Genomic DNA, 12000 nt, shown 5'->3' on the forward strand with positions numbered 1-12000 from the left:
GGGGAAAGTTATTCCTTGATGCTGTGGGATATTTTGATAGCACTCTGATACTCCTGAGCCTGACGATAAAGTTTACCTTGAATCAGAGGGTGGAACTAGGTAGTAGCTGACCAAAATTAGCCATAGAGGTTTTGGAGGACCAAGGACATGTAGAGAGACACAGGAAGTAGAGGGAGGAGCTTAGATAGATTCTTTTTGGATTGAGGTTGGAGAGAGAGAGGAGGTCACTGGTGATGTCTCCAATGCTTCTCTGATCACTCAAGTTCTTACCCTGATATCTGGCTCCCGATTTTTTATTGATAAAGAACAATTATAAAAATGATTCAACTTGAAATTTACTAAAGTAGCAACTCTGTTTTCCCACAACAGCTTTCTTCTAAGAGTAGCATGTATTTTCACCTAATAAATACACATTTCCCTTGCTTTCATTTAAGACAATTAGAGTATAACTGCAGAGCCTATTTCAGATGTCGGCTGACAAAGTATCACAGAAAGGCGGGAAGGAAGCACAAAGCATTGCGATTGCTCTCATCACATGGATTACAGAAAGGGGACATCTCCTTGGGAACGATGCTGCAGTCCCAGGCTCCGGTTCTTCTCCCATAAGCACTGTGCAGAGAAGATAACACAGAGAACGGCGGGTTAATACATAGGGTATCACACTCAAGCTGTGTTTTCTTCCAAACCAATGGCCAATCCCCTTCTTCTCCAAGACCACTAACAAGGCTGATTGTTTTGCAGCATCAGTTCTAACATCTGTAACAAAGAAGTAAACCCTACTGAGCAGTGACAGGTGTGTGTGTGTTCGTACATGTGTGTATATAGTTTTATATAATTAATGTGCGTGTGCATGTGTCATAACTACCCATCTGGAACTAAATCCCCCAGACACGGTTCACTTTGGGGCTCTGCTGTCACCTGTGCTCTTAGCTCTCCCCTAAAGGCCCTGTCCCTTTTCTCCACATCACCAGCTCCTACGACAGTGCAGATGATGCAGCGGCTACTCATTAAATACCCACAGAATAACCACGACAGGAATGACAGGTGCCCCAGTGATTTCCTTAAAAAAAAAATTTAGACCCCTTGGAAAGAGTCTGCTTTGATCAGCCTGTCTGCTCAAGTTCTGATACCTCCCTTTGACTGCGACCCTGTGCTATCTTGGACAGTTGGCTTCTGTCAATTCCCTTCTGCTAATTATCTCAGAGTCCACACTTAAGGTCACCCATCTCAAGTAGCCTGTTTGGGTGTCAACATTCTATGTACAGTCACAGTCTTCTATTAACCCCTTAAATCAGATTTGACAGGAAACGGCCTTTTTAGATTTAAGAGTGGAAGAGCAGCTCAAGCAGCGAAGGCTCAGTAACGTGAACTACGTAAAGGAAGGTCGCTCTGACAGGGGAAAGTACAGATTACCAAACGATTTTTCTCATTTTTTTTCCTATTGTTCCCATGTAGTAGAGCATTATGGCCAAACCAAAAGTGAGCCTTTCTTAAAAACGATGATATATATATATAGTTGGGAAGAGAGGTCGGTAGAAAGGCATCTGGGCTCAGGTTGTGACAGGGACCACCCCACTCCACCTCCACCTCCACCTCCGATTTTTTTTTTTAAATAAATAGCACCAAGCACCCATTTTCTCTGTAGAGGCTGCTGAGCTACCTGGAAAAGAATGAAGGCCAGCTTAGGAAATAAGAGGGAAGGACAGTCCTGCATTTTAACCTGACCATCTCCATGAAGTCATGGCCCATCTAGTGAAGAGGCCAAAGATAAGCGATAGTGAAGGAAGGGCACTGAGGGCCAAGGGTAAGAACCAGCTAGACCTCTAACGCAGGGCCCCACTGCAGCATAAGGACCTCAAGGAAATAGGCACAACCACAGATCTCAGGCAAAGGGACTGGACTGCCCACAGACCTCAGAACAAACACCAAACGGTCGTCAAGAGGCATCAGCCTGAAACAATATGGAAGGCGCAGAGCTCCTCAGGGTAGCGGATGGGTGTGTCCAATTGGAAGCAGTCAGTGGGGAAATCAGTACAAGCACAGTCCAGCAGTAGGGATGACTGCGTGCTATGCCATGGCAGAGACCTGAAGAGACAGAGTGCAGAGGCCTTGTGGATTAAAGGCTGACCCACTGACGTGGGCAGAACTATCAGGCCATCGCGAAGTCACTGTGGGCCACCAGAATACAGCCCCAAACACAGAGGCCGGGCCTCCACCCTGGAGGAACTTACCTGGAGCTTACCAGCCATTGTCTTAGGGGGAAATTCCCACCGAGATGAAAAGCACACAAAGTGAGATGGAAAGGAGAAATATAAACAAACCAATGGGATGGGGAGGGGCCAGCAATATTGGACAAGGCACAGAAATTGGTCCATAAATTAATGAAAATGACCCGTTCAGCCATGGCAATTCCTATACGACTGTGAGGAAACCGGCAAGATGAGCCCAAAAGGAGAAAGGGAGGCAGTGAGAACGAAACCATTGCACTCTAGTGAAACACATTGCCAAATCAGGGTAAACACTCCCAGATCTTTTTTTTTTAAAGAAATGGTGAATTGTGCCTGAAATCCTCAAATTAAACCTTGGTTTATTCATGAAATTATTGATATGTCAAGCATTGGCAAGTCAATCTAGTTTCAAGGAAGAATTTCTAATTGAACATTTTCTTATTTTCATAGGAAAGCTCTTCATAGGACCATCTAAGTTGGAAATAATACATGTTCAAACATTTGATCCCCATCTTTTCCTGCTCTTCTTACAAAGCAGTTAATGACCGCCATTTCAATTTTTGGCTGCAAATATTATTTTAGAGCTCTGCCACCAGTGTAAACATCTTCATTCACTTCTCCTTAAATTGAACCATTTCAGTGAATAAATTATTCAGTGTCAGAGACCTAGACAAGGAGCTGCATTACTCTGAAACAAGTTGAAATATTGTATCTAAGACTGGCAAGTTGTCATGGCAAATTGGGTGTGACCCATCACCCCTCCTTGCTCCCTCAACACTTACCATTTTCCTTAAGCTTCTTTGACTGAATCATAAGTCTGGAAAACTCAATTTGGTGACTGTGGGGAGACGGATCTTAATTGAAAAGTTCATTTCTAATGAAATTCGAAGTGGTGAAAGGTTGGGCTGGCAGGGCGGATCATTTGAGTCTTTATTAATAACACCAATTCATTTTAATTCAGTGAAGCACATAATTAGCATCAAGCTTTTCAAGTTCACCACACAATCGTGTGCTTGGAATCACTAATATTTTTTAAGTTTTTTTTTTCTTATTTGGTAAAAGGTGTTTTAATAATTTGCATTTAAACATGAGGTTACTTGTAGTTGGCTTATACTAATTATAAGTGTGTTGAGTTTTATTAAGCCAGTACCCTTCGGCCAGGGACAAATCTTTCTTAGTCTTAACTTGAATACCCTGTAATTATTCTGCAGTCAGCCAAGACTCAAGTAAAAAGATGAATGAGGCCCCTGGAGATGACTGCACCTTGAATAATAAGAGGTGGTTACTGGGGTCAATTACTGTTTCAGTTTGTTCCATGGCTGCCGCATGTAAATCCGTTTCCGGGGAGCTTAGAGAAAGCACTGATGGCGTTTGGTTCCTTGCCTTCGTCTCTGAAAATGCAGCCATCCTGTTATGCAAGACCCAGAGGGCTCAAAGGGACCATGTCCATGGGAAGGGAAGGATCATAAAAAGGCTGTGCAGTTGAGAATAAGACAAAAGAACACTGTCCACCCTCCAGATGGGAGAGATGCAGAACTGTCGGGTTAGTGAATGCGAGTCCAGACATGTCAGGTTTCTAACCCTCTTCGGCTGAGATAACCAACCAACCGCACTGCCTCAAGATGGTTGTCTTCTAGATTCTTGCACTGTTATGCAATTTTATACGATATGGGTTGACAAAGGAAAGGTGTTAAGTGGGAAACCCTTTCGTGAAAGTGTAGACAAGTGAACATACTCCATAAATCTAGTCACTGTAGCATTTGACAGGTGGATACCTTCTTAGGGGATGAACACATACGCATAATATTGCTAGTTTAGCTTAATGGTGGTTTTTAATGCCTACTGGATGTTGCTACGTTTCTAAAGATAGTAATACATACTGGTTTCAGTTTCCCAAGCTCAAAGAAGAAAAATACACACTAAGACCATCATTAGTTCACAAATGAAGTGGATAAACATTGTTCATACAAATAGCTTCCTATAAACTTGCAGGATTTGGATAGTAAATTGCAGAATTTAAAGTTTCCCAGTCCTGGATGCCTATCCTTTTGGTGTAAAGCTGGTTTTGGTTTTGGTTTTTTAGTATAGGTCTATAGGGTTTGGGTTTGACCCAAGCTTCAGGGAAGTTTTTATTTTCAGCCTTTCTTCTACGTCAGTATTTGGTCACTCCCACACCAGAGAAAGAGGCACATATTAAAACCTACACAACAATCAACCAAAGTTTCCCAGTTCCAAATGAGAAAGTCACAGCTTCAAAAATCCTCCAAGGATTGGAAGAAAAGAGAGAGGTGTGTGACTGCTAATTTTAGTGCACACTATGTGCCTGTGGGAATGGGCTCAACGAAGCAGGCAGCGGGGGTGGGGGAATGACACTGTGAGAAGCTTTAGAGCTGGGTGATGGCTGCCCCCACCCTTAATTCCAGCACTTGAGATGGGTCTCTGAGTTCAAACCCAGCATAACCTACAAAACAAGTTCCAGGTCAGCCAGAGCTACAATGTGAGACCCTGTCTCAAAGAAAAGAAAGGGGCTAGGGTCACTATATTCACATAAGGACAGTTGATGTCATTTGAGAAGTAAAAGAAGCTAGTGTGGTTTTGTATCATTTTGCTCCATTTTATCTCAAATATACCCATAGGCTCTCATGTTTGAACACTTGGCCTCAGCTAGTAATGTTATATGGAAACCTGTAAGAGGGGCCTGTAAGAGGTGGAGCTTTGATGGAGTAAGTAGGTCACTGAAGGTAGGCTTTGAGGTTCTACAGCCTGGTCCTACTTCCTGTCCATGTTCTACTTCCTGATTACAAATTCAATGTGACCAGCTCCTGGCACCACAGATTCCCCTCCTGCTAGCATACTTTGTCGGCCATGATGAAATGATCTCTTCAAACTGTAAACCAGATAAACCTTTCAAGTCCTTCCTTCCTTAAGCTGTTTCTTGTTGGGTATTTGGCCGGTGAAGACCCTTGTTTTGCTATAGATGTGGTTGTAGCTTACTGTACTACCTAGGCTGACAAGGCACTTATGTTCCTCTAGCTGCTGTCTCTCAAGAGCACTGGGATTATAGTTTAGTTTGGCTTTTTAAAGCCTGCCAAAATGAAATCACTATAAACAAAGACATAAATAAGACCAACAAAATGACTATGCCCTACTTCATGATTACAGAACGAAAACCTCAGTCTGCAAGATCCTAGCAGGTTCTTTGCACATGCCTTTGCTACTTCTCCCTTTCTGTGCTGTTTAAAGAGTAACTGATAAGATGGAGAGGAGCTCCTGGGTTTTCCTGGTGAGTTAGAATGGTGTCAATATGCTGTTACTTTCATTTCATATTGGAAATCCAGCACACCTGTGAAACCAGGTTTCTACATAACAACCTAATTCTCCCTGCTACTAAAGAATTTAGTGGTCCCTTAGGAAAATCAAATCAAGAGAACTTAATATCACATTTCATATCAAATAAAATCAAACATGCCCTACTGGGACAATGGTATGTCCACATACAAAAGAATAAAGTTGGGCCCCAATCTTATTTTAAAAATATATTTCACAATGATAAACTAAAGCTAAATATAAAGTTCTAAATAAATGAACTAACGCTATTAAACCCTTAAGACAAAAAAACAGAGTAAGTCTAGAAGATATGGAAGAGAGCCCAGCTTGGAAAGTGCTTGTCACACAAGCATGAGGACCTGAGTGAGACCCCCCAATACCCACATAAAAGTGGGAATGTGATATAGATATGAATAATTTGCATTGGTATGGATTTTAAGGTCAAATATATATCTGATCTTGATTAAGGTATTGTGATTGTGTAGTTCATTTAAAAATGTAATGTATAATTAGGAAATATAGGTTGTTAATGGATAATCATCAATAATAGTCAAGCTTATAGTCATGTTAGTTAGATTTTCTAGATATTTAGAGATATATTTCAATTATATAGGCATTCTTCATATCTTTCAAAGACTACAGAATATGGCATTTACTGTTTTAATCACTTAGGGCTTTCCATGACAATGAGACACATCTGGCAGCACCAATCTACTTCAAGAGAAAGATGGGCATCGAAGAGGCTCCTTATGGAGTTTGATAGCCATTTGGACAAGAGACTGCTCTTGCCTAGACTGTTGCATAAACTGGACACAGAGAACCCGTAGAAAGAGGACTGCTGAACTTGCCTAAAGGTGAGATGGTCTTTTGGGGTTCCTGACTCATGAAAGAGTCTGCGAGACATTCTGCAGGACACAGAAAAAGGTGACTGAAATGTCTTTGAATTTTCCTGCTTCATGAAAATGTCTTCTGGATACTATGGGCCTGAAGGCCAAAGATGAATGCCCCAATGGTACAAAAAACTTTGGGTGACTGTCCAGGCAGCAAGATGTCTCTGTCATTTCTAGAGTTTTGTAAGTTGCTTACTTCTTGTTTACTTAGGTAATATTATATCCTTCTGGAGTCTTTGATGGAGTTGAAGGATAGATAGTTATATTTTCCCTTAGTTATGATAAAAAATAAAATAGATATAAATATTGTAACTGTAATTCTTGCTTGGTAACTGTTTTGTTATATGTAATTTTACTATGTTAAACTGAAAGCCTTTCTTTTTTGTTTAAACAGAAAAAGGGGAAATGATGTAGGTGGGTCTTCTTTCTATGTGTTGCTTTCATTGGTTAATTAATAAAATAAACTGCTTGGCCTGATAGGTCAGAACATAGGTGGGTGGAGTAGACAGAACAGAATGCTGGGAAAAAGGCAATAAGGCAGACGCCCTAGCTCTCCTTTCTGAGAAGGACACAGGTTAAGATCTTTCCCAGTAAGTCACCACCTCGTGGTGCTACACAGATTACTAAATATGGGTTAAAGCAAGATGTGAGAATTAGCCAATAAGAGGCTGAAACTAATGGGCCAGGCAGTGTTTAAAAGAATATAGTTTCCATGTAATTATTTCAGGGTGTAAGCTAGCCAGGTGGCCGGGAGCCTGGCGGCAGGAACACAGCCCGCTGATCCTATTACAGGCATGATGACACATGTCTATAACCTCAGTGAGAGAGGCTGGAGACAGGCAGACCCCAGGGACTAAGACTCACTAGCCAGACAATTGAAAAAGAAAACTCCAGTTTTACTGAGAGACTCTGGCTCAAAAAAAAAAAAGAGGTAAAGATAGTAGAATACACCTGATATCAATTTTTGGGTCCTACACCCACCAAGATGTACACACACTTACTTAAAACAGAGGTATACACACAAAGAAAGAAAGGAAAGACATAAAAATATAAGAAAATATTTTCAAATTTATATCTAAAACACATCTAAAAATTAGTTTTTTAAAAATGCTAACTACCTAACAATGAAAATGAAAAAAAATTAATAAGCAAAAAACATAGTAAGTTTATCCAAAGAAGACATGTAAATTGTCAGAAAGCATAATAAAAATGTGTAGTATTTAACAAGATTTAGAGAAATGCAGTAAGAAACCACAGTGAGATTCAATTTTACATCCATTAGGGTATCTATAATATAAAAAATAATGGAAAATAAGTGTCAATGAGGATGTAGAAAATTAAGAAACTGAGGCCCCCTGAAATTACTGAAGTAAATATAAAAATGGCACTGCCATTGTGAAAAGTGGGTTCAAAACTCCTCTAAAACTAAACATAAAATTATCATATAATCCAGCAACTTTACTTATGCATATAGGATAAAAAATGGAGATCAGTACTCAAGTATTTATACATGAGTATTCCTTCTAGCATTTGCTGTAGCCAGAAGGGGGAAATAGCTCAAATGTCTATCAATAGGCAAATGTATCAGCAAAGTGTAGAAAGTATAAACAAGGAATATCATGCAACCCTAAAGGGTTGAAATATAGCCAATATGGCTACAGTGTAGATGAACCTTGGAAACTTGCTAAGAAGGTAGAACGAAGAGGCCGTTAATGCTTTTCTAGGTATGTGAAAGACTCAGCCAGACCACATTCATGCTGACTGGAACCAGGCTACAGGTATTTAGGGGACTGAGGGGCTGCCATGGCTATATAAAGTGGAAATAGGGTTTCCTTTTGACATGATAGAAATATTTATGGACTGCATAGCTGTGGTAATTGTACTTCAATGTGAATGTACTAAATTTAGGTTCTTTAGCACCGTTGTGACAAGACACTTAACAAAACAGCTTAAAAAGTAGAGGGATTTATTTTGGCTCATGATTTCAAGGGGTTCCATCCATGTTCATTTGCTCCCAAGTGCTTAGCCATGACGTCTTGGTGGCAAGGAGTTTCCAGTGGCAGAAAGCGATTTACTTCATGGCTAACCAGCAAGGAGAGAGAATGAAGGAAGTAATCCAGGATAATTTTCGCTCATGAACCCACCTGAAGGGACCTACTTATTCCAGCCAGGCCCCACCTTGAAAGGCTCCCTTACCTTCTAAATTAATTCCACCAGCTAAGGATAAGGGCCTATGGGAGATATTTAAGATTTAAACCATAACAATATATTAAAATAGTTAATTTTATATTATTTGAATTGCAACTTACCTAAAGGAATCCCACATAGCCTAAATGAAACCCAGGTCTGTAACTCTGTCATGTTTTGCAACTTTCTGAGTGTGGGATATTAAAAGGCACTGCTGTCTGGATTGAGAGCCGGGACCTGCAGATGAGTCTTGGGAAGCAGAGGCCCAGTACTAAGGAACTGTAGAGATTTTCTGAGTGGGAGAGAACTAAGGGATCCCTGCCCCCAGCCCAAGAGGGAAGGAAGAGTTTGGTAAGCTGGAAATCTTGAATGAAGATGAGATTAAGAAAAAGGACTTCCTAAAATGCAAAGACACATAAGAAGCTCAGTGTGGATTGGATGGAGGTGTAATTGGGTCAGGACTTCCCTTTCTTAGCAGCAATTCCCATTGGCTCAAGGCCTCTCCATTCTCAGAGCACATCAGATCCCTACGCACTTCCTGATCCCTGCAGAAGGAATGCACCAGCTCCTTTTCCTGCTCAACATTTGCAAACCTCCCTCTCAGCATTCTCAGCTCCCTCGTGCTAAAGATTCTCTGAGGTCTCACAATCCCCACATAATCCACCTCCAATGATGCTCAGACAAGCTGCTCACCCCACACTCCATGTTCTCTGCTGATAATTGTTAATACCCTCTGCTATTTAAATCTGTTACTTCTGGTTCCTGTCAGCAGCTACTCATTCCTTGATTTCTGGTGTCTTAGTTCCTTTTCTATTTTTGCAATAAAAACACCATGAAAGAGGCAGCTGATAGAAGAAAGGGTTTATTTGGAGCTTACTGTTTCAGAGAGTTAGCGTCCATGGCCATCATGGCAGGGACCATGACAACAGGCAGGTAGGCATGGTGCTGGAGCAGCAGCTGAGAGTTTATGTCCTGATCTGCAAGCATGGGACAAAGAGCTAACTAGGAATGGAGAAGGGTTTTGCAACCCGAAAGTCAATCCCCACTGACATATTTCCTCCAACAAGGCCACCCCTCGTAATCCTTCCCAAATAGGTCCACCTACTGGGAACAAAGTATTCAAATATATGTGCCTAGGGAGGCCATTTTTATTCAAACACCACACCACACACTGAATCTTACCTCCATCACTTCAGAAAATGTTCAGCCAAAATTCTCTTAGATATTATTCCCAACTTTAATGCAAAATTGAACCTCTTGCCCAAATATTATTTCTTGAAACTCTCCTCAGTTTCTATACCAACATTTCTGACTATTCTGCCCTGAACCCCACCCCACCACTCTGCTTCAGTCCTCCCTCAGACTTGCTCAGAATAGTTGGACCTTGAGTTTCTGGCTTCACCACCTCCTCATCCCTGGTTTTTCGTTGACATCTCAACTCATCCAATGAAGTTGAAAACCTCGTTTTCATTTGTCTTAATGAGCAATTACTTCATCTCTTACTCCACAGCTAAAGAAGTATGTTTCTTTTTAGGTGTGATATTCTCTAAGCTTCAAGGGGCTCCTTAATATTTCTGAATATTTACTCTTAATTTCTACCTCTCTACCAAAGATGGAATGGTTCCATCATATCTTCATGTTTAGAACTAAGATTGCTCTTCTTTTTGTGGTACATCAGTCAGAGTAATGTGCTGGAAGGAAGTAACTCAATGAACTAGGAAGATGCCTGAAAAATTATCTCAGCAATAAGCAGAAAATAAGGGGGGCTGGGCACATGATTTCCAGCTGTGAGCACAGGAAAGAAAAAAAGCAAGATGGGAAGTGTCCACTATAGACATCTTTCCCAGTTACCAAGGCTCAGACTCTCATAGTCATCTTGGAATATGGGAAAGATTACCCTGAAGCTAAATCCCATGACCTGCAATGTCTACAGGGACACTCTCTGTTCACTTCTTACCACTCACAACCCTTGAACAGGCTCCAAATCACCATCTCACCCTATTCTCTCCCTGTTTCCACCAACTCTATATCCTGCCATAGGAATGGTGCCCAGGACATAGATAGATACTGTATCTTTATTCCAAGAAAACTTGCCAACCAGATTAAATATGAGCTCCTTATCCTTTGATGTGAGACCCTTCACTTACCTCTTCAGTTCCTTCTATCTCACTTTTCTCCATTAGCTATAGTTCCTGTTTGGACTACTAACTGGTATCCAAAACCAAGATGCTCAACTGTGCCTCCTCTCGTGCTATACTTATAACAAAAATTCTTTTCTATTCCCTCAGTTAAAAAGCTGAGAGCATCTTAGTATCCCTTCCTTCACTAAACCCTTATGGCCTGTCAATCATAGGTTCTTCCCATATTATTCATTTGTTATGTTTGCCTATCTTAGACAACATTGTGCATTCTGATTCTATGATTGTGTCATCTGAGCCTGCTCCCAGATCCTACACCTTCTGAGATCAGAAGTTATATTCTACTAATCTTTGGCTCCCATTCCTCCTTTCTCCTTAGTCCTAACCCCTCAGGATTTAGGTACCTAATCAATAAATGTTTGTTAAATTTAACTTTCTTTTTTTAGAAAATAGACACAGTAGTCTTATTGCATGTTAATCTGGGCCAAGATGAAGTGACAGCTCTAGATTGGCATCTGTCTCCTCTCCTACGTGTGGGATCTGCAGTGATAACCTTGATGTCATTCAAACAGGCTCTGGATGCCATGGTATGTTTAGCGTCAATCCTCCTGACTCCAGTACATGAGAGCAGGAATCCTGATCTACCTGATTCACTTCTGCATTTCGTGTCCTACCTTCGTGCTGAGCATACAGTTGCTACTCGGAATCATTTGATGAGGGCTGATTTTAACTGAGCAGAATCATATCTAACCTACCTGGATGAAAGCCACAGGAAAGATGAGCCTGATGGGGTACAATTCTTTCTCTCCATCACACGACCAATGACCTCTACCAGAAAGAGGTGTCCAAAGTTAAATAAGGAAGCAAGGTCTTCACAATAAAGGGTCATTTGTGTCACATGGTCCAGGCAGCTGAAAAGCTCTTTGGAGTCACAGTGGGAGGGGAGAGCCAAAGATAACATGTGTTTAAAGTAGATTAGGACATCATGGTCTGCTGAAAAAAGGTTCATGCTATACCCCTTGAGTCTTTCTGCCTTTGCTTAAGCAATTTTAAAGGAAGGATTGTAGTCTAATCCTTCAAATCCACAATAGTTGACTAAGAAAATGTTAATTTTTGGAGGAAACTGAATTAACGTTCGATAAAATTGCAAAGTCATTATGCTGACCTCCGTAGAAGCTAAAATATCTGATACCAACTATTATGCCTATTTCCTCCTGCTAATGGGTGAAT

The 12000-nt window shown here is 41.0% G+C and overlaps 1 protein-coding gene across 1 annotated transcript in view; it reads left to right on the top strand.

Annotated features, from left to right (window-relative positions):
* The first annotated feature begins 3641 nt into the window (after positions 1–3641).
* The window catches only part of LOC119815205 (nucleolin-like), a 72257-nt gene continuing 63898 nt past the window's right edge, over positions 3642–12000 (top strand). Inside the window, 3 exon segments of the mRNA XM_042055141.1 lie at positions 3642–3771; positions 4368–4516; positions 11217–11357. Coding sequence (XP_041911075.1) covers positions 3642–3771; positions 4368–4516; positions 11217–11357 — 420 coding nt within the window.

Source organism: Arvicola amphibius, chromosome 5 (genome assembly GCF_903992535.2).
Source record: "Arvicola amphibius chromosome 5, mArvAmp1.2, whole genome shotgun sequence".
NCBI classification, from domain to species: domain Eukaryota; kingdom Metazoa; phylum Chordata; class Mammalia; order Rodentia; family Cricetidae; genus Arvicola; species Arvicola amphibius.